We start from the raw sequence: 23,738 nt of genomic DNA on the forward strand, positions 1-23,738 counted from the left end.
TTATAGCGGGGTCCCTGCAAGCATTTCCTCTATTGTTAGCTTTACACAGACGCAAAGCGGTGCTCAGGAAGCCTCGAGATGAATGAGTCGGTTGGATGTATTTCAACCATTCACCACTTGGAGTTAAATGTGCATATTCTGTTCAGAATAGACAATGGGGCGAGGCTGCCCCCTTTTTCCTGTCTGACTTGCATAACATCAGGCCTCACTGCTTAAACTAATGAGTATTTAGAAGTAAAGGCTCCCACTGATTCCAGCCAGTCATTAATTCTCCGCTTGCTGAGCCACCACGGAGTTTTTCACCGGCCACATTTTTCAGCCGTGACCAGTCGCTTTTGGGCAGCGGCACTGACCCCAGAGTTCCTGTGCCCCGCACCAGACCCGTAACGGGCTCGGAAGTCCCCTTGGAAAAAATCCCGCTGGGCACCAGGAACAAATGCAAAGACGACACATTCTAGTCTCGGAACGCTTAGTTGTGAGGAACTGTAATTGACCTTGAATGGAGACTTGTAGTTTATAGAACCTGGTAGAAAAAGGTGAGTGGGGGGTCGGCGGGGGGGAGACTTCCAATTTCTCTTCATCATACAGTCAGCGCTAGCTTTGTAGCAATGTCTGCTCCATCATCACTCTCCAGGCTTATTTGCTAAATGGCTTCATTGATCCGGCCGCCGTGGGTTTTCTGCTTTTACACGTTAACGTTCTCTTGGGAACTGAAAAGCGCTGGGTGGGTCTCTGAAGATGCTCGGTCAACTTGAAAACTCTCGTTCTTGAAAAGGGTTTAACCTGCCTTCGACTTGAAGCAATTCAGACTTTGCCCAAACAAGTATTAGGACGGAGACTCCTCGCTTGACTAATAGGTTTTATAGCCTTTGGAAGGGGTTTGTCTGAAAGGTCCCTCACAGACCCATTCTGAAGGATATCCAAAATTCAGGAAATACTTTTTAAATTTTTTTAATGTTTATTCATTTTTGAGGGAGAGAGACAGAGCGTGGGGGTGGGGGGGTGGGGAAGGGGTGGCAGAGAGAGAGGGAGACACAGAATCTGAAACAGGCTCCAGGCTCTGAGCCGTCAGCATAAGGCCCGACGCAGGCTCGAACTCACGGACTGTGAGATCGTGACCTGAGCTGAAGTCGGATGCTTAACGGACTGAGCCATCCAGGTGCCCCCAGGAAATGATATTCTTAACTAAAAAGAATATACATATAATTGAGAACAGGATGATTCATTATTCAATGGACTCTGCATTATTAAACATCATAAGTATTTGGTGGAAAACCCACTATTTCATCAAGCTGTTACTGAAGACTCCAACTGCCGAACTTCTAGCAAAATCATGCATGAGGGAGAAGGGGTCAGGGAAATGAGGAATGAGTGGCAAAGACAATAAAACAGTGCTCACTCAAATCAAAATAAATAAATCCCAGTTGGAAAGGCAAAAAAAAAAATTTTTTTTTTTGAGAAATCTCATTTTGTTCATCAGTAACTCCCTGCTATTTGAAAGAAAGGGCAGGGGCGCCTGGGTGGCTCAGTCAGTTAAGCGTCAGACCCCAGCATCAGGCTGGGGTCACGATCTCATGGTTTGTGAGTTCGAGCCCCGCATCAGGCTCTGTGCTGTCAGCTCAGACCTGGCTTCGGATCCTCTGTCTCCCTCGCTCTCCGCCCCTCCCACGTCCACACAAGCTTTCTCTCTCTCTCTCTCAAAAATAAACATTAAAAAAATGTATTAGAAAAGAAGGGCAACTTAAATATCCTGAACTCAGGACTGAGGCCTCCACAAAGCCTGGAGGCTCTAAAACCCCCCCACAACAAACTTCAAATAGCACCGCATAAAAAAACAAAGGGCAAGAATGGTTGGTTTGTCATTAATTAAATCGGAGGCAATCCATAGCGTAAAGCAGGCAACATGCTGAAACTAACCTCATACTTGAAAGTTACAGTGTTCTCTATCTTCTCTCTACGGGTCTACAATTTTAACTCTAATTTAGTAAGCACCAAAGTCAATCAGGAGACGTACCCACATCTATACTTCATAACGATGACTCAGCAAACCCTTTCATGTCAAGTTCAACAGCTTTCAATCAGTTTCTTCTGAAAAGACATGATGTGATCTGGGCTTTCAAACGACTCTATCACTCATTCCCACGGTTGCAGGAATACGAGGGAACAGTTCGCTCCTAGTACAAAAGGTTTGCCTGTATTAACCTTCAACACACCCACACATCCACAGGCGGCCCTTGCGTTTTCCACCAAAATGAGTAAATGTTGGCAGCTAAAAATAGAAGTATATGCAAAGCTTGTGAGACTTCTTTAAAAATTGGTACCCTGGAACAATGACAATAGTTAGCATTTGTCTTTGTCAGAGGAAAGAGAAGAGGCAGCTAAAAATTCGAGTGTTCCACAAAGACCGTGGGGCTTGGAAAGCTTCTTCCTCCGGAATAATGGTAAGAGCTGGGAGAGCTCTCTTTCAGAGAAAAGCGAAGGGGCAGAAATTCCAGCCAGTCTTCCTCACCTCCCCCAAAGATTCAGGTCACAGGGTTCATTTGTGCTGAAAACCAGAGTTATCTGAAGCCCCAAACTTAAGCAGAATGCATCAGCATTTGGGGACCACCTGGGACTGAGGTGGGCCCCCCCCCCCCCCACGGGAGATTTCCAGATGGATTGTAAGACAATTCATTGATATTTACATAACGAGAATAAATGTTTTCCCTAAGATAGCATTTCCCTTCGGTGCCTTGAGACCACCAGCAAAAGAGGGAGGTACAGAAATTCTATTACATTAATAGGCTTTGTTTTTATGGCTTTGGCATTTATTAACTAGTGGGAGCTGTTTATTGGGTCATAAACTTTACTAATGGGGATATTATCTCTAAATTATAAATCTCCTTCAGTATATGGCTTAGTTATAAAAAGAATAATTATTTAAAGTGTCTGTATGGCTGCAATGTATCATGTTTATCGGCATGATTCCTATAATGGCCATTTAATTGCTAACTGTGGGCTTGAACTGCAAATACCCCGGGCAAGTGACACACATGGATGCAAGGGAACAAGTGCTTGTCATCGTACAAAGTCAGCAACGTGTCACCGGTTTACTGCTTTTCCCCTCCTGTTCCCACTTCTCAAGTGAACTGCATCACGAGCCTGTACAAGGGCGAAATTATCTACATATTTAAAATCTTGCAGGAAAAGACAACTGACTGAAGAGTTGAACAGGTAAGTGACAAATGTGTCAGCCTGGAAAGTTCCAGGAAAGTGTCATCCTTCTAAAAGCTTGCTCTCTGGGGAATGAAAAATCTTAAAGTGACTGTCAGTTGCCTTGAAGAAAAAAAAAAAACTGGAATAAAAATCAAGTAGTCAAAATTAGATTTTATGGGTAAGTGGTCCTAGTATAGACATTGAGTATTCTAGTTTATTGGAAAGTCCTATGGGGTCTAACAATGGCACAGGTAGAATGACCCTAGGTTTATATATAGCAGAAGTTGATTAACTTCAGTTTAAAAAAAAGAAAAGAAAGGGCCATTGTTGTCGACCAAATGGGTATATCTGCGTGCCAAGAAGCCAGCTTATTTCTAGGCAAGACGCTGCAACAGTCCCTGAAAGGTAGATGTTGAAGCCCCTTTTCCATAGGCTTCCATGGTCTCTGAGGACACAGGCAAACTCACTTATGCTACACACCCAACACTGAAGAATGGAGTGAAGTGGGGCAAACTTCTCATGAGGAATTCCCAGAGGTCCACGGTTATGAGGTTTTTTTAAATGTTTTATTTATTTGAGAGAGTGCATGCAGGGGAAGGGCAGAGAGAGAGAGAGAGAGAGAGAGAGAGAGAGAATCCCAAGCAGGCTTCATGCTGTCAGTGCAGAGCCCAACGTGGGGCTCGAACCCATGAATTGTGAGATCCCGACCTGACCCGAGATCAAGAGTCGGACACCTAACTGACCGAGCCACCCGGGCGCCCATGGTGATGAGTTTTAATCAAATATCTGCTACATGACAGAAGTTCGGCTGAGACTCATAACGTTTGGGCCTGGATGAAAAATCAAAATAGAACCAGAGAAAAGCAGGAAGGAAACATGTTATCAGAATATTTAAATCTCTGGGGTGGGTGGTATGGTTGTGTGGAGAATGAACCAAAAAAGATCTCTCAAAACCCTCCGCATTCACATCCCTAAATACTTTAAACATAATACATTTTTGGTCATACTTATTCCTAAGTTAACAGCTAACTTTAGATATAAAAAGGGCATTAAAATATAAACACTGCATATGTTTTGATTTCTCTCCCAAATTTTTACGTGTGTTGCGTTGTGATGCATTGTGTGTGTGCGTGTGTGCGTGCGTGTGTGCGTGTGTGTGTGTGTGTGTGTGTGTGTGTGTGTGTATTGTGGGGCGAGGGCAGGAGTCCTTCTCGTAGCTTTGCTGATTTCAGAAAATCAATACATTCACTCTAGAGAGGTTTAAGGATTATTTTGGTAAGGTGGGTTGCTACAAAGCTTAATTATAGAAGTAATAAACACGTGTCAAAAAGATTTCAAAAAATGTTTAACAGAATCACAACGTATTGCTCAGATATAATTTGATTTTATATTGTCATCTATAGCTGTCAAAAATAATTTTCTTTTTGTGTCGTAGCGAATCAAATTATGTTGGAGAGAAAACTGCCGTAAGATTCTTTGGTATTAATAAATCATACATGTAGCAAAAATGTTTGGCGTTTCCTTAAATGGCATTTTTAATCATGCTGGCACATCAGCCGTGCAATATGATGTTCTGAAATGCGAAAACGACAAAAGGAAATCAATTGTGATCTATGGATTTCAATTCAGTATGAACCTTGCTTTTTTTTTTTTTTTAATGAAATTATATCTGGTGAAATAAACTTAGTAAAACAAGAGCAGGAGATCAAAGGGAGTTGACCAAAAATTGGCATACGGTTACTCTTCCACTAGGCTAAATACATCCTTTAAAAGTCTAAAATAGTCAACGTATTTCACAGGAATAGGTGATGGCATCCCGAGCCAGACATCTTCACATCTCTAGAAAAAAACCAAAGATGGACAGAATTATAACCATGTTTCAAAGCACAGGTTTGTACATGCAACACCCAATTGTTTCTTACGGTTTATATAAGCTCTTGATAAATAGCGCTTTTTTTTTTTTAACATCTATTTTATGTATTTTGAGAGAGAGAGACAGAAGGAAAGAAAGCATTGGGGGAGGCGCAGGGAGAGAAGGAGGAGAGAATCCTCAGCAGGCTCCGTGCTGCCAGCGCAGAGCCGGACGTGGGGCTCGAACCCACAAGGAGTGAGACCGTGACCCGAGCTGAAACAGAGAGTCGGATGCGTAACTGACTGAGCCACCCGGGGCGCCCCTAATAGCTTATTTTCAAATGAGACATTTCTGTCCACTTTCGAATCATGAGGACTCAGTGGTAGACTGAATGCTTATGCTCACTCCATCTGTTTCTGTGTTAGAATTATACACCCATGCTTTTTGCCATGTGGCTTTGCAGACCCTCCTATACATGGAGTCTATTTTCCTGTCCCTTTGATATGGGCTTGGCCACACAGCTGGCTTCGGCCTGCATTATGTTAGCAGGTGCACCACAACAGGGTCTCTAACGAGCCCGTGCGGTTTGACTCAGCCTTCTGTGCGTGTACCATTGCCATGAGAACACGGCCCAAGCTGCTGCTGGTCCCCAAATGACACCGGTAGGGTCAGTCCACCTGACCCACACAGGTGCATGGACAAAAAAACGAAATGCCCGTTGTTGAGAACCACTGAAATTTGGGGGGGAGGGCCTGTTATGCACCATCATTGCAGTGATAACTCCCCCATGCTTTATGAAGAGCTCAATCACTGGGGCGCCTGGGTGGCCCAGTCGGTTAAGCGTCGGACTTTGGCTCAGGTCATGATCTCGTGGTTTGTGGGTTCGAGCCCTGCGTTGGGCTCTGTGCTGACAGCTCGGAGCCTGGAGCGCGGAGCCTGCTTTGATTCTGTGTCTCCCTCTCTCTGTCTGCCCCTCCCCCTGCTCATGCTCCTTCTCTCTCAAAAATACATAATGAATGTGAAAAAAAGTTAAAAAAGAGAACTCAATTATTAAAATCTGAACTAGCTATACTGACTTGTTGGTTATGGTTTCTTTAACAATGAAAAGAGCCATGAATCATTCACAGTATGCTCTTGGGGAGAAGCTACTTTATATATACTTTATATGGATGGATAAATATATATATATACACATATGCTTTATATACAACAGATATGGCACGTGTATATTTGTGTATATGTGTTTTCTTTATTTGAGAGAGAGAGAGAGAGAGAGAGAGACAGCAGGGGAGGGGCACCTAGGCTCCCCTGTATATAGATTTTCTAATTTCAGAAAATAAATACCTTTACTCTAGAGAGATTTAAGAATATTTTGATGAGCTGGGTGGCAACAAAACTTAATTATCTAAGTAGTAAACATGTGGCAGATTTCAAAAAATCTTGTATACATGAATCTATGCACACAGATATGCACACATACACTTTATTTATGTTACAATGGTTGATATTAATATCAACGGGGGGGGGGGGTGAGAAAGTCCATATCCTGTGGCTGTCTACATTTCTACTGTCAAGGTTAATTGTTTTATATAAGAGGTGCTGTATCTTTCCTAGTGTTACATCAGTATCCAGAGTCGTAAGGCGTCAGAAGCACGGGTAAGGGCCCAATAACTCTGTGATGGAATCGTGGAAGCAAACCTGTACTGTTTCAGCCGGGCCTTATAGGATGAAGACCAGTTCGGCAGGGGGGCTGAAATGAGGAAGGGTTTTCTGGGCATATGGAACAGCATAAGCAAAGGCCTGCAGACCTAAAGATCGATTTTCAAGAAAGAATGAACAACCCAGTTGTGGTTTGGGATACATAGTACCAAGGGCGAGAGAGGTGGGTGGGAGGAAAATATGGGGCCAAAACTTTGGGTTCTCTGTGCTAGTTGATACTTCCTGCCATGGTTAGGCCAAGTCGCTGGTGGGTCTCCATCAGAGAAATCCGATCAGCAATTAGTCAGATTCACTCATTGGGTGAAATGAAGGAGGAAAATCACTTTGGAGGTTACTGCAATGATCCCGGAAATAGATAGAGATAGAGAGAGATAGAGATAGAGAGATGAGAGAGAGATGAGAGAGAGAGAGAGATGAGAGAGAGAGATGAGAGAGAGAGATGAGAGAGAGAGAGAGAGAGAGAGAGAGAGAGAGAGAGAGAGAGAGAGAGAGAGAGAGAGACGGTTCCGCCACAACCAGGGGAGCTGAGGATGGGATAAATGAGAGCTACATACGAAAAGGTTTTACGGCAGTAGAACACAGGATGCCTGGAAAGTGATCGATTCGGAGCGGGGATGAAAGAAAGGGTAGTGTTAAGGGGTGAACTGTGTCCTCTGAAAAAAGACATGTTGAAATCTTAACCCGCAATACCTTCACTAGGTGACCTTATTTGGAAATAGGGTCACTGCAGATGTAAACAGGTAAGAGGAGGTCATGCTGGAGTAGGGTGGGTCCCTACCTATATGGGTGTCCTTACAAACGAAGGGTACAGGTAAACAAATACAGGTAAGGAGAGTTCTAAGACACCAATTACTGGATGCAGAGTCCACCTGAATCCAGTATGACCTCATTTTTAACTCTTAATTACATCAGCAAAGACCCGTTTCTAAATAAGTTCATATTCTGAGATTCTGGGTAGACATGAACTTGGGGGGCTGGGGGGTGGATGTGGGGCGCTCAACACTCAACCCTGGGTGATGTTATAAGCAAAATAAGGAAACCAGGGAGAGAAGTTGTAAACTTTTGTTTTTTTTTTTAATGTTTGTTTATTTTTGAGAGGGACAGAGCGTGAGCGGGGGAGGGGCAGAGAGAGAGAGAGAGGGAGACACAGAATCTGAAGCAGGTTCCAGGCTCCGAGCTCTCAGCACAGAGCCCCACGTGGGCCTCGAACTCACGAACCATGAGATCATGACGTGAGCCGAAGTCGGACGCTTAACCGATGGAGCCACGCAGGCGCCCCATAAACATCTTTTTTTTTTTTTTTTTAAGTGGGGAAGTAAGGATCAGAGGGGGAAAATAAAGTTCAATTTGGGACATTTTTGAACATTTGAGGTGCCCGTTAGGACATTAAGGTTTAGATTCTGGTAAACAGGGTTCTACGGAGCATGGACCTAGAGTCTAGAACCGTGCAAAGACGTGGAGGTGACTGAAATAGGGGTGATACGTAAAACTGTGGTGATTAATAACGCTAACAGAGAATCAGAATCAGAACACCCAGCACTGGCATCTCTAAGGCATTTATACATTTACTGGATATTTACTATGTAACAGGTACTCTTGTGTTTTACATGTATTAAGTTATTTAACCATCACAGAAACCCTTAAGAGGCAGGTGTTATTTGGATGCCTATTTACAGAAATTTACAGAAAGGGAAACTGAGGGACAGAAGGGTTAAGCAGCTTGTCCAGAAAACGGCCCGTTAAGAGGAGGAGGCTGGACTGTAACCCCAGCAGGTGGGCTCCAGAGCTCTGCTTAGCTGCTGAGCTGCCCTCCAAAGCCCATCAGAGGAGTGGGCCTATTTACAAGCAGCTGGCTCTCAGCCTGCCTGGCTACATCTGATCCTAACGTTTTCAACAAGAGGAGTTGAGTCAAAAACAATGGGATTCTTTTTCTTTTTAAGTTTATATATTTATTTGTTTATTTATTTACAGACAGAGACAGCGTGAGTGGGGGAGTGGCAGGGAGAGAGGGGGAGAGAGAGAGAGAATCCCAAGCAGGCTCTGTGCTGTCCGTGTGGAGCCCAACATGGGGCTGGAACCCACAAAGCCGTGAGCTCGCGGCCTGAGCCGAAAACCAAGAGTTGGACGCTTAACCGACTGAGCCACCCAGGTGCCCCAACAATGTGATTCTGGAAGGGACGTTCCTGTTCTTTCTCAAGAATGTCTCCTGTCAGACACTGGAGGTTGAGCCTAAACCACCAACTGGCTGTGTGAAGAAGGAAATGGCCATTCGGATGGATGATGGCTAAACTAAGCCCTAGGGCGTATTTTGTACAATCCGTGCCACGTGGAACCTGGTGAAATGTCCTTCCTACACCAAAAAGCAGCAAATCATTGTGTGTGTATGTGATATGCAGATATACATACACACACAAAATGATATATTTTAATCAATAGTCATTCAACTGTTCAATATGTCCTTAGACATCTCATTAAAACAAGAATTTGGAGATGAGAATTATACTTATTAGCCATAAGCCAGACTTGGGCAAAATGAAGCTCAAGTAAATACCCTGAGGTTTGAAATGAAGGATAATTTAAGATGAAAAGACACAAGAGTCCATTTCTTTACTCCATGGCTATGCTCTCTCTCTAGAATCAAAACCACTTCCCTCCATTTGGTTTCCTTTGTCACTATTTTCTAGGATCCAAGTGGGAGTGACTTTTTCTGCCCAAATACCTGGTAAGTGCCACAGGCAATATTTGCATTGGTTGAGGAACCCAGGATCCATTCACTGCCAATATGATATTGTGATCCATAATAAGATAATGTATATTTGGTCTTTGTCCCTGTTTCTAGCACACGGCTCCTAAAACCCTTGAAACTTCCTAAGTGATGAGAGTGATAAGGTGCCTTATGTTAATGAGACATTTTAGAAAAGCACCTAAGGACAGGGGGTGCTGGTTGCTAGGCGAACAGACCTTGTAATCAGAGGGTTGGAACTGTCATTTCTATTCTCCCCCTGACCTCCAGGGACAGAGCTGGAGGTCGAGTTCAATCACCAATGGCCAATGATTTAATAATCAATCACACCTTTGTAATGAGCCTCTGTAAGAACCCAAGAGGATGGGGATCGGAGAGCTTCTGGGTTGGTGAGCACGTGGAGATTTGAGGAGGGTGGCCAGAGAGGGCGTGGAAGCTCCCTGCCTGTCCCCCCTACCTTGCCCTATGCATCTCTGCCCCCTGGCTGTTTGGGGTTATATCCTTTTTTTTTTTTAATGTTTATTTATTTTTGAGAGGGGGAGAGAGAGAGAAAGCAAATGCGAGGGGCAGAGAGAGAGGAAGACAGAGAATCCTAAGCAGGTCCCATGCCATTAAGTGCAGAGCCTGACGCGGGGCTCAAACCCACAAACCGTGAGATCATGACCTGAGCTGAAATCGAGAGTCGAGAGGTTAACCAACTGACCCACCCAGGCCGCCCCTATATCCTTTTATAAGAAACGAGTGATCAAGTAAGTAAAATGTTTCTCTGAGTTCTGTGAGCTGCTCTAGCAAATTAACCGAACCCAAGGAGGGGGTTGTGGGAACCTCCCGTCTATAGCCAGTTGACCAGAAGCACAGGTGATACACCCACTGGGATCTGATGCTTTCTCCAAGTAGATCACGACAGAACGGAGTCGAATTGTAGGACCCCCCAGCTGATGTCAAGAGTTGCTTGGTGTAGGGCAAAAATGCCACACATTGGAATTGGTGCCAGAATTGTAGCCAACCCCCAATCCTAGGGAGATTTTCACAGGTACTAGTTTAAATGGACCGACAGAAATTAAATCGAGATCCAGAGGAGGGTGGGAAGCGGGACCTAAGACTGAAGAAACTCAGGGGGAGGAGAGGCATCAATAAAGTAGAGGGAAAAGGAATCTTCTTCATAGTTTTGCCTGTAATTGCGGTCCATCTAAAGGAGTCCCATGGGCCGTCTCTTTGCAAAATAAAGAGGTCTCGGGAGACACGAGAAACCCCACACTCCCGCCACCTAATTGCTCTAATAAATCCACAAATGTTCTATGTTACATAATATGACAATCTGGGCAGTGAGTAAAAATATTCTTCGTGTTCACTGACCTTTTATTCACGCTATACTACAAGATGAGAAGAAAACTTCAGATTATCGTATTCCCAGCAGTGCACGTAAGTTTTTAAGTGGAAATATGAGCATGGGAAGTCTCCAGCAGGAGAGCTCATCCACAGCAGCTGACGCTTCCCATTCCAGATCTGAAATATCCATACGTAGCAGGGTCTGCCAGCGCCCCTCCGGATCCCCTCACCCCTTCCACTTTGGCACGCCCCAGCCTGACTTCCGACCACCAGCACCTGCGTTCTTTTGTGCGAAAACTTTTCTTTGGCCTCGGAGGCCCACTTTAACTGCCCCTGTGACATGGCACAAGGGCCTGTGAATTCATTCTTTTCCCCCCACTTCAGAAGTAGCCTTCATCCATGACTGATGGGAGCTGATGGATGAATACCGCAACTCCCTTGCACTTTGGGTAGTGGGGGGAAACACTAAGGTACATCCAGGCCACGGGATCCCTCAGTTTCCCAGAGGCATTAAGTTCTAGTCACCAAAACGTGTCACTAGTTTGAGAAATGCCCTGCCCTTCATTCCCCACCCCCTTAATAGTGTCCCTTTTGCTTCCTGCCCCTGCCCCCCAAATCTATCTACACTCAAATCCTTGTCTCCAAGTCGGGTTCTAGAGGAAGTCACACAAAGATGCTCTGCCCTTTGGTATTTACCAAAATTAATAGTGTCTATGAAAGTCACAGCACAGCTTGGAACCCAGCAACTTCCTGACAAACTTCCAGATAATTCCAGAGACTGCGCCCAAATCTCAAAACAGAATTCAGTTCCACCTGGAGCATAAACAGTATTTGCTGGAAGAAGGAACGGCCATGATATGCAGAGTGAAACTCAACAATGACGCAAAATCGTGACGCTGAAATTTTAGGCTGGGAACCACTGTCTGCAAGTGGGGCCCTACGGCAGCCTCCAAGCTGGCTTTGACTACAGCTACTTACAACGTCAGACAAGTTGGCAATAAATTACTTGCTCATCAATGGCGAAAAAAAAAAAAGGAGCTGCCGATCTGTAAAAATCATATGCCCTTGAAGCAAAGGTGGCACCGGCTAGAAACCCAGTAAGTGGCAGCTGCCCAGTGAGAATAGCAGAGCTGTGTGTGAGCTCCTGGGCTCTGGATTTATTTGCTTTGACATTTTTAAAAGGAAATTTAATTGGATTATGTCTCCTTCTAGTTTAAAATTTTCTCCTGTAGTACCGGCCACCAGATGCATGAGGGGAAAAGATCGGGAGCCAATTAAATTCCACGCTTCACTGAAACAAGGTTATTTTTATTCCTCCCAAATGTAAGGCTGATGGAGTCATGTTAGTGATTTCACTCTGTTATTCCCCTCCACTTACTCAAAAAAAAAAAGACGTTTCTGTGGGAAATAGCTATGAATTTGTAGACCAGTCCAGGAGCACGTATGGGACTGAAATGGTGCTTTTCCTAAATTTACTGCCTTCTAATAGGTTGACATGACCTCAGAACTAATTGAGTTAAGTTGAGAAAATTGCAAAGACAATTAGAGTTCAGTAAATCAAACTGAAATCTGGGGAGGAAATTTTGCAAATACTTGGTGAGACGGTCCAGAGCATTCTGATAACATAGGGAAAAGCTCACCTAGAAAACCTGGAGGTTTGCTTCTATTCCCGCCCGTTTCTGTGTTTGCCACCATGCCAATATTTCCCAATTGCTTCCCCTGCCCTACACAAATCTTTGCAAGAATGGCCATCTGAGTGTAGCTAAAACATAGGTGTGGCCTTTAAACAAGAAACCTTTCCTTAATACCGCATTGCAGGGTAAAAAGAGTTTTCAAGAAGACTTGAAAGCTCTTGCCTGCAGAGCTGTAGGCTTCTGCAGGCAATTAAAGTAGACATCACCCAACGCTTCAAACCAAAGCGGATTCTGGCAGGATCCTTCCCTACCAGGTTACCGTTTTGCGTTAGGCAATCGGCATGTGTCCGTCAGCTACTTTTAAACTCCAGCGAGCATGACTAATAGTCTTTCATTTCAACTGTTAAATTCAACCTCAGATTCTAGAAATAACTGCTTATTTAAAAGGTTGGCACCAGGCCCCTAACTTCAGTTAGTTTAGTCTTTACCTTTAGGGATGCCTTTGAGTCTCAGCTTCCAATCTATAAATTGGGAGTGACACTTAGTTTCGCTCAAGAGTGGGACAATAAAACGTCACAGGAGGGGCGCCTGGGTGGCGCAGTCGGTTGGGAGTCCGACTTCAGCCAGGTCACGATCTCGCGGTCCGTGAGTTCGAGCCCCGCGTCGGGCTCTGTGCTGACAGCTCGGAGCCTGGAGCCTGTTTCGGATTCTGTGTCTCCCTCTCTCTCTGCCCCTCCCCCGTTCATGCTCTGTCTCTCTCTGTCCCAAAAATAAATAAAAAACGTTGAAAAAAAAAAAAAAAAGTCACAGGATATCCCACCCTCCAAACACCCGAAGAAGATTCTCAACAACCGGGGTGTCCGAAGATGTATCCCAAGGTGCACCCGACTGGTCCCCACTCCCCACTGCCAAGGCTAGAAGATCATCCCGTTGCGGCAAGTGAGGGCTTTAGGGTCGATTGCTAATGCTTCGGCAGTTACAGTGCTCGTAAAATGAAGCCACATACAATGTTTCTCAGAAATGTCAAAAGATAAGACGCCAGTCACACGGTGCAAAAGTTATAAAGCTTATATGAGGACCGATTTAGTGTTATTTTTTAAAACGTGACTTCTGAGAGTAACCAGACAGGCTCTGAACGGCGGGACCGATTCTGCCGGTTTTACAGCTACCATCTGTGAACAAGCACAACAGAATGGAAATGGGGTCTCCAGGCCTTGACCACGCCAGGGCAACGTGCTGAGACCGCAGACAGTCACATCATGGAGCGAGCGTTAAGTTACAGCCTCACGGGCTCACCGTGGGCTGCCGTGGGAGCCAGGCAGAGGCCTCGCCAAGGAACTCCTGAGAATGCAGGCCACAGGCCACCGTCACGGTCACGGGGAGTAATACCCATCCACGTAGGAAGGTCTCTCACCAAAGGGCAGCGGGACTGATCACAGCTAGACTAGCCCCAGACCACAGTCCTCTTTGTCAATTTTGCTTGTTTGTTATCGGACCCCAGCCCTATGGGTGGAGATCAGCTAACTGACCATCACATGCAGGGGAGCCCCACCCGAGTCTGGGGGACCAGTCCTGCCATCCAGCAGACCAAGCCCCAGGAGCTGCTGTCTGGACCTAGCCTTATCCCCTGGCTGGGAGGATGGTTCGCCTGAGCCCAAGTCTGTATTCTGGCAACGGACTGCGCAGGCTCCTTCTCTTTTTGCCCCCAGAAGATCCATTTTCTGCCCTTTTCACCCAGCTCACTGCCCTGGGAGGCCAACCTCTGTGGATTGCATCACACCCCGAACTTCCTCGTTCTGTGGCTGCTGCTGGGTGGGTCCAGCCAATGGGCAGCACCAAGAGATCAGGGTATTGATTCCACTTCCCCTCCCCCCACCTTCTGCCGGCTTCTCCCCTGGGCTCCAAGAATCAGACCGAGGGATAGTAAAGGTTTCCCTCTGTTGCTGGTCCCTGAGTGCTCCGCTGCACTGACTGGGTCCTGTAACCCTATCCGCTCCTCTGTCCATAGTCCCTTCATTAAATCCGTGTCCGTGACTCCTCTGAGTGTGCGGTGTCTGGTCCCTGCTGGAACCTCACCGGTGTGGGGACGTAGCCAGCTCTGGCCCCCCGGGAGGGGCTCAAGGCTTGTCAGTTCAAGCCTGCCGACTGCCGGCTTCCCCCTGATGGCTGGACAGTGCTCACTTCAGGACGCCCCATCACTGTGCTCTCTGCTTTGGAGAGAGGCCCCGCCTCTCCCATCCCCTGTCCCAGACCACCCTCCTACTCAGCCCCCCCCTGCTGGCTGAAGCCGCTGGTCCTGTTCCCCTTTTCTGGCCCCTCCCCCACACGGCAGTTTAATCAGGGTAGACTGGGAAGGTGTCCCAAACCCGTACGTACCCTGACCATCCATCCCGTCCATCAACACGGACACAGACAGGACTTTGGTTGTGGAATCAGTAGTACTGAGGCCTGCTCGGCTTTCGTCAGCCAGGAAGTCCCTTTGCATTTCTCGGTAAGGCCCCCCAGTTAAGGGAAGAGATCGTGTCACGGACAACGTTCAGCACAGGAGTAAAGATATGCAGGTTCCCCCGGTGGGGGCAAGGGAGAGAAGGGGATGGGGGGGGAGAGAGAGAGAGAATCCCAAGCGGGCTCCACACTCAGCATAGAGCCCGATGTGGGGCTCGAACCCATGACCCTGAGATCGTGACCTGAGCCGATATCAAGAGGTGCACACTCAACCAACCGTGTCACCCAGGCGCCGCCCCCACAACCTGGTGGATCTTGTCCTGAAGTCCCGCCCGGGATTTCCCCGCTATGGCAGATCCCCCAAATATGCTGGCTGTCCTCAAAGCTCTAAGGGAGAGGCCTTCTCTGCCCAACTGGGTCCCCACAGATCTACACAACTAATCTGACTCCTCCTGGCTTCTTCCAGCGTTAACTGGTCCCCTGTTAATTCCCGGCCACGGGTAAAAGATCAGGCAATGACAGGGGAGCGGGACCACACTGCCAGGTCCCCAGTTGATACCAAGAACGGTCACCAAAGGCTTCAAGGACAATAAAAGCAAAAATAAACAAGTGGGATGACATCAAACTAAAAACCTTTTACACAGCAGAGGAAACCAACAACAAAACGAAAAGGCAATCTACTGAATGGGAGCACACATTTGCAAATGATGCATCTGATAAGGGGTTAATATCCAAAATATAGAAAGCACTCATAAAACCCAATATCAAAAGCCGGGCAGAGGGGCACCTGGGTGGCTCAGTCGGCCAAGCATCCGACTTCAGCTCAGGTCACGATCTCATAGCTCATGAGTTCGAGCCCCACGTCGGGCTCTGGGCTGACGGCTCAGAGCCTGGAGCCTGTTTCCGATCCTGTGTCTCCCTCTCTCTCTGCCCCTCCCCCGTTCATGCTCTGTCTCTCTCTGTCCCAAAAATAAATTAAAAAAAAAAAAAAATTAAAAATAGAACTACCTTACCATCCAGCAATTCCACTTCTAGGTATTTATTGGAAGAAAATGAAAACCCTAATTTTTTTTTTTTTTTTCCAACGTTTTTTATTTATTTTTGGGACAGAGAGAGACAGAGCATGAACGGGGGAGGGGCAGAGAGAGAGGGAGACACAGAATCGGAAACAGGCTCCAGGCTCCGAGCCATCAGCCCAGAGCCTGACGTGGGGCTCGAACTCACAGACCGCGAGATCGTGACCTGGCTGAAGTCGGACGCTTAACCGACTGCGCCACCCAGGCGCCCCTGAAAACCCTAATTTGAAAAGACATATGCACCCCTATGTTTCATTGCAGCAGTATTTAAAATAGCCAAGGCATGGAAACAGCCAAGGCATCCATCGATGAAGGAACAGATAAAGAAACTGTGGTCTGTACGTACAATATTATTCAGCCATAAAAAAAAGAGAAGGAAACCTTGCCATTTGTGACAACACAGATGGACCTCGAGGGCACTACGCTAAGTGAAATAAGGCAGACAGAGAAAGAGGAATACCGTCATGACTCCACTCATATGTAGAATCTGAAGACTAACCAAATGAACAAAACAGAAACAGACTCATAGCTACAGAGAACAAACTGATTGATGGTTGCCGAAGCGGGTAGGAAATGGGGGACGGATGAAGTAGGTGAAGGGAATTAAGAGGTGCAATCTTCCAGTTATAAAATAACTACGGCAGGGACGTAATGTACGGCAGAGGGCATACAGTCAATAACACCGTATGGTGACAGAGAAATGGTAACTAGGTGACCATTTTGCAATGTGTATGAGTGTCGAATCACTATATTATATGCCTGAAACGAATACAATATTGTATGTCAATTATTTTTAATCAAAACAAAAAACAAGAGCTTCAAGAATAGCTCGTCGCCAAGCTTTGAGGTACCATCCAGGACCTCCTTGAGGAAGGACTTGGTGGCCCAGCTGCTGAGAGTCCCCTGCAGGGATGGCCTCAGCTTAAGCGCTATCTTGGCTGCAAGGAGTCACGTTATCCAAGGTCATACCCCTTCCGAAAGCAACCCACAGGGATGAAGGATAAAGGCCAAGCCATTGTGGCCCAACGCGGGACAGCTCGGAAAGGCCATTCCGTCTGCCCACTCCTGTATCCTGCCTCTCCCTTTCATACGTATCGAGCCCAAGAACACTCCCAAATAAACACCCTGCGCATTCAACCCCACCTGCTTCTTGGAGAACCCAACCTGTGACAGGCTCTGACCTGAGCATCTCAGGGCATTACTGGATATTAACATGTCAGCACACTTACAGGGTTCAGGAAATCCTGGACTTCTCACTACTGATGGTGCTGTATCAACTCTGCAATATTATGCTCAACCCATTCGCGCTAAATATTTTCACATGAGATTATAGACTCACTGGTAACATTCCCAAGCTATCTTATATCCTCTTTACGCAACAATAACAAGCTTAGGAATACCAGAGCACTGTGGGCTCTGGGATCTAGTTACGTTCTCATGACGAAGTCAAATTGGTACCATTTCATACCTAGGTTCTTTTCTTTTTAAAACTGGCAAAAAAGGAATTGGCCCCTCGCAAATGCCTCCCACAGACAGAACCCGCTCCCAGGCTTGGTCAGCAGAGTTGATAAGAGACCCAAAGAGTAAAGTCTCACGGCACATAAGTAACAACTGGACGAGCCCACTGCTGGAGCACAGGCCCTTTTTCTGATGCCACCTTCCTGTTGTGGTTCTCCTACCTTTAAGGGTGGAATCACTGACCATAGCCTTGGAAGCTGAGTGCTCAAGGCCCGGCCCCTTCACCTGAGAAAGTTAAGACCTCTCCACTTTGTTTTCTTTTTTAATGTTTATTTATTTTTGAGAGAGAGAGACCGAGAATGAGCAGGGGAGGGGCAGAGAGAGCAGGAGACACAGAATCCGAAATAGGCTCCAGGCTCTGAGCCATCAGCACAGAGCCCGATGCGGGGCTTGAACTCACGAACCGTGAGATCATGACCTGAGCCGAAGTCACACGCTTAACCGACTGAGCCACCCAGGAGCCCCAAGACCTCTCCATTTTATAAACAATAATAATAGCTAACATTTAAGCCCTTACTATGGGACAGGTGTGGCGACATGGGCCTCATGTGTACCACCCTCAACCCTCACAACCACGCCTATGGAAGGGCTATTGTCATCTCCATTTCTGAGGGGAGGAAACCTAAAAGGTTCAGTAACTTGCACAAAGTCACCCGCTTAGTCAATCACAGAGCTAAGGATGTGAACTCGGGTTCATGTGGTTTCAGACCCTCTGCTCCACACTTCTGAGGCACCTGACATCCACAGCTCAGTAACTGTCCCAGCAACAGAGTAAGGGATGAAATGGGGGAGGGGTGGCTAAGGGGAGAGCGAATCTTTGGCCTTCCCGCCTGGTGGCTTCTCTTCCAGTGTGGGCGGTGATCCTTTTCTGGGCCCTTAAATCAACTTAACGGGTCACAAACTGCACTCAAAAGAGAGAAAGAAGGGGGGTGGGGGGAGAGAGGCAAGAAAAGGAAACGAGGGAAGAAGGAAAAGAGAAAGAAAGTAACACGTTGCGCGACTCGTAGTTAGAATAGTACTGATTCGTGAAACTTTTGTTCCACTGTATATGTGCATGCTGGGTTGCTTTGAAAAAAGTCTTTCTTAATTGTCGTACCCAAAGATCATTAGCCCAGTCATCAGGAAAATAAAAATTAAAGTGATAAGCTACCACGATGTCAGAGGCAAACATGTAAAAATGACTTGAACGCCTATCAACAGAAAAATGGATGAATAAATTATTCTGTATCCATACTACGGCTATTAAAGAATGGCTCAGGTCTATACATATTAAACTAGAGTGACTGCCCATGATGAACCGTTACGTAAGAAAAACACACCACAGATAAATGCATGTGGTAGAATTATATATTAAAAACATTTTTTAAGTTTATTTATTTTGAGAGACAGAGAGACACAGAGAGAGAGAGAGAACGCACAAGGAGGGAGGGGCAGAGAGAAGGAGACACAGAATCCCAAGCAGGGTCTACGCCATCAGCGCACAGCCCGATGTGGGGCTCGAACTCCCGAACCGTAAGATCACGACCTGAGCCGAGATCAAGAATTGGACGCTCAACTGACTGCACCACCCAGGCACCCCTAGAATTATATTTTTGTGCAATAAATGACGAAGCCCCCAATGTACAGGTGAACGTTTGGGTGGTGGACTGGGTGCAACAGAAAAGGAGACAGGTAGGAAGTAAGGAAAAGAAAAACAAAGGCAGTCGCCAACTAGCACAAAAAAGCACGCGCGTCAGTCAGGGTGCCACAGGAAACAGAGGACATGGGCAAATCGCGGAAGTTGCGGGGAATTTAAAATAAAGTGACTGTTTACCAAGTTGCGGGAAGCGGTCAGGAAAGGCCACAGGGGATCCTCCAGCCCCCCGAGGAGTGTAGCAAGGGAGGAAGGGGGGCCGTTACCACCGCCTGGGGCCAAAGGGGTGGTAATGGTTACTGGAGGGTTCCTGAGGGTGGGCACTGGAGTCTGGAGTGGTGGGCAGCTATGGAGGACGTGGTTAGTCCACGGGAACTGGCAGGGAGGGACAGGATTTCTCTCTCCTCCCACCCTCCATTCTCTTGCTGGCGCATGCCACTGGCCAACCCAAGGGAGGTGGGGGGCAGAGGGCTAGCGAACCCGTTGATGAAGCCCATAAAGGTCAGCTGCCTGGGACTCAGAGCAGGGGAGAGGGGGCCGGGGAAAAGTCCTAACGGGACAAATGGATGCTATCCAACCAGCCCAAGATACTGTAACATGGAGCGAAAAGGTAGAATGTAAACGCCATCTCTCATTTTTAAGTACCTGCATGGATAAGAATGAAAAGGTTACCGAAGGATAGTACTGATCTGTTTTTGTGATGGCATCTTGGTTTTTGTTAATTAAATGCAATATGTTCGATCATGATGATATTAGAAAAGATTTTTTTTTCTTTCTATGCTTCACAGTGAAACGGGCGTGAGTTGCAATTCTCACTTTACCACGCACTTGCTGCTTCTCTAACTTCCTGATCTCTAAAATGGGGATCACAAGAGTATCCACCTGCTAGGGTTCCGAGGAGGATTAAATGAGTCAGTAGATCTTTCCAGTCTTAGTGTTCGGCACATAGGATGTGCTTTACGTGTTTGCAGTTGTCATGGTGACAACGGGACATCAAGAGCCTCCTAATGGGTCTACCTGTTCCGAAGTCCCCTCTCCAAACTGCCCACCATCCAGCCCAGAGCAAAGCTCCCTCTACAGGGAACACGTGATCATGTCGCTCTCTTCCTTGACCCCGTCCCTGGCCTCCAGAGCTTGCAGGACAATATTCAAACCTCAGCCTTGCGGGTATCTCGAGCCTCCTCCTCCTCCACTCCTCCCTTCGTGCCTTCATGCCAGGATGTGCCCCCTTCCCCCTTGCTAACTCGTACTATTCAGCATTCAAATTTCAAGCGTCACCTCCCCTGAGAAGACTTGCTGCCCACCCACCCCCCGCCCCAATGCCACTCTGATTTGTTTTAAGCATTTTTTTAAAAGTTTATTTATTTTGAAGGAGGGGGAGAGAGAGAGAGAGAGAGAGCGAGAGAGAGAGCTCACGTGTGCCATGAGCAGGGGAGGGGCAGAGAGGGGGAGACAGAAAGAATCCCAAGCAGGTTCTACGCTGTCGGTGCACAGCCCAACATGGGGCTTGAACTCACGAACCGTGAGATCATGACCTGAGCCAAGATCAAGAGTCGAACGCTTAACCAACTGAGCCACCCAGGCACCGCCACCCCCACCCCAGTATAATTTCTTGGAGGCTTCCTCCTCAACCCATTCCATCCCATGCAGGCTGTATCATGCCATACTCCAAAGCATGAGTGAGTGTATTGATGCCCCCATGGGCAGTGCCCCCCCCCCCCGCAAAAGGCAGCAATAATGACCTTCACTCTGGACCCCAGCGCTGAGCATAGAACCTGCTGAGAGTGGATTACCGACTCACGATTTGTCTGAGAATTAGATTTATAAGCGAATGGGTTAAGTCCCCCAAAGCCGCTCGGCTAAGCAAGTGGCAGAGACAGAATTCAACACTAGCTCTGTGCGACTCCAAAGGCCACCACTCTCTCCCAACCATCTGGAAGTTCTAAGGCTGCCTGACTGCTCCAGAATAGCAGCATGCCTGAGGGAACTCTCCAGGGGCAGTAGACCAGTTCAGGCCAGAATGAGCTGGTTAGCAGCGACAGGCAAGAATAAATGCCTCCTTTCTGGGAGCAACCACATGACATTTGCTTTATCAAGGGACGTTCCCAAGAAAATCAATTTCTGGAGCATGTTAAAAATATAAACAAACCACCCCCCCACCCCACTCCTTGAAGACAACTGGTCCAAAGAGATCTTAGGGAATTCAGACAATGCCACAATGTTGAGAGCACCATCAGATCACATGAACTTTGCTTTCCCTAACCAAGCATTTTCCTGCTGAATTTTTATGGTAAATTTGGCTGCACTGTGACATGCGCGTCCCCATACTATCCTCTGTCACCCAAGGCAAACCTGTATGCACAGTCACAGATACACTGGGGACTCTTGAAACACGCACCATCGGAGATTTGCTGTTGTGGCTCACGATGATGTTAGCAGAATCCCTTGATAACAGTGTTTACATCTATTTATAACTGTAACCTATTATCCTATTTTCCATATAATGGGATGCGACTGGAGTTAACAAAAATTCAGCTGCACAAGAGAAGTCATGCTCTTATAGAGCAGATGTTCACTCAGCACGGAAAGCGATTAGCCTTTACCGCAAATACCCAGGAAGACAGAAGCGCTTTTTCCAAAAGCGCGGCTGTTAATGTTTCATGGTGAAAACTAATTTTTCAGATAAAGGATATTAAAAATGCAAGGTTGATTTTACCTCTTTAGTAAACGATACTGCTTGCAATTCGGGCATTGGATTCATTCTCCAGTTCAGGGCAGAGAAAAATAACTCGTAATTTATTTGTTCTTCACTGTCTTGAAACCTGAAAATATAATTATGGAATATAATTTGACTCAATCTGCAGAATTCAGGACCGAAATGTCACCTTAAATGCTACCATGAAAACATAATGTCAGGTACGTTTCAATATCTGCTATTTTTCCTGTTTCTTACTAGTTTATTTTCTGATTCTAACTCTTGAGAATGTGAACTCTTTGTGAGCAAAGATCCCATACGGCTACTTTACCAACATGCCCCCAACACCTAGATTAATGCTGGCACTTAGTAGGTGCTCAATAAATATTTGTTGCAGTTGCCACAGAAAGAAATGAGCTTATTCAGTAACTGAGACTGTTTTGTTCAGAGTATTTGAAGGTCCCCTTTAATTTCATATCGTTGATCCAATAGGTCAGTAAAATAAAATCTCCTTGTATTTTTAGACTGCATGCCTTTTAAATTTTAAAGGGGAGCCTAGATTCATTTTGTCTACTAAGATATTTTTAGGGAAGATAAAAGGTATCTTTATCATTTATTATCTAGCCATTAAAAAGGGTTTATTTAGATCCACATGTACTGTCCTGGAAATATGTTCATGATGTATTGTTGAGCAGAAAGGCGGTTATAAAATAGTATTTAGAGTTATGATCTTACTTGAGGTTTATATTTATATAAAAAGGCATAGGAAAAGTCTAGCAACAACACACTGAAATATTAAAAACAGCTATTTCTGGGAAGAGAGACTGAGTTTTGCTGTTTTCTTCAGACTTTTCTGTATCATCTGAATTGTTTTAAATTCATAAGAAAAAACATTAAGTAAGCCCATTTTCACTTAAAAGAAAACATTGGCATAAATGTAACCTTAACCATAATAGACTTTTGGCTATTAAGACCTAGGAATTTCAACACAATTGCTAGAATGACCTAAATACAAGCAAAGTACTTCTCAGTGTAATACCTCCATACCACCTACTCTGAATTTGACCACATTCTGCCAATCTTGTTTTCTTTTACAGAGAGACAGAGACAGAGACAGAGACAGAGACAGAGACGGAGAGAGGGAGAGAGAGAGAACCTCAAGCAGGCTCAGAGTCAGCACAGAGCCCGACGTGGGACTTGATCACATGACCCTGGGATCAGGACCTGAGCCAAGATCAAGAGTCGGACGCTTAACCAACAGAGCCACCCAGGTGCCCCACTTTCTGCCCATTTTTAAGGCTAAAAAACATACACTGGTCATGTCCGACCATTGTTTAAAGGAAAAGACAAAGGTATTATTTCAAGCACCTTCAGGACCTCCAACTCAACATACCCCTCCCACCAGCAAGTGAGGTGCACAAGACTCTGTTGCAAGAATGAACAGGGGATGATTAATTATAAGAAAGCCGGGTTGGGGCGCCTGGGTGGCTCAGTGGGTTGAGCATCCGACTTCAGCTCAGGTCACAATGTCACGGTTCATGAGTTTGAGCCCCGCATGGGGCTCTGTGCTGACAGCTCGGAGCCTGGAGCCTGCTTCGGATTCTGTGTCTCCCTCTCTCTCTGTCCCTCTCCCCCTCACTCTCTGTCTCTTTCTCTCAAAAATAAATAAACGTTAAAAAAAAAAATTAAAAAAAAAAAAAAAGAAAGCTGGGTGATGATAAATGCAGGAAAATAGCATACTCATAACCAAAGGACTTTTTTCCCCCTCAGGATTAAAGAAAATAATGGCTCATATTTATAAACTAATAAAAATTAGCAGTAATAAGTTAAATGTTACAAGATGAAGTCACACAGACTCATCAATCTAAACAAAGTAGAATCAACAGCGATCAGAAGAGG

The 23,738-nt window shown here is 46.0% G+C and overlaps 1 protein-coding gene across 1 annotated transcript in view; it reads right to left on the reverse strand.

The window, feature by feature from the left end:
* Nucleotides 1-1,105: 1,105 nt before the first annotated feature.
* Nucleotides 1,106-23,738, reverse strand: part of EFHC2 (EF-hand domain containing 2) — a 204,501-nt gene continuing 181,868 nt past the window's right edge. The window contains exons 14-15 of the mRNA XM_058714481.1: nt 21,861-21,966; nt 1,106-5,034 (exon numbers count right to left, since the gene is read on the reverse strand). Of these exons, the coding sequence (XP_058570464.1) occupies nt 4,933-5,034; nt 21,861-21,966 (208 nt within the window). The 3' untranslated portion in view covers nt 1,106-4,932. The remainder of the gene's footprint in view (nt 5,035-21,860; nt 21,967-23,738) is intronic.

Source organism: Neofelis nebulosa, chromosome X (genome assembly GCF_028018385.1).
Source record: "Neofelis nebulosa isolate mNeoNeb1 chromosome X, mNeoNeb1.pri, whole genome shotgun sequence".
Lineage (NCBI taxonomy): Eukaryota > Metazoa > Chordata > Mammalia > Carnivora > Felidae > Neofelis > Neofelis nebulosa.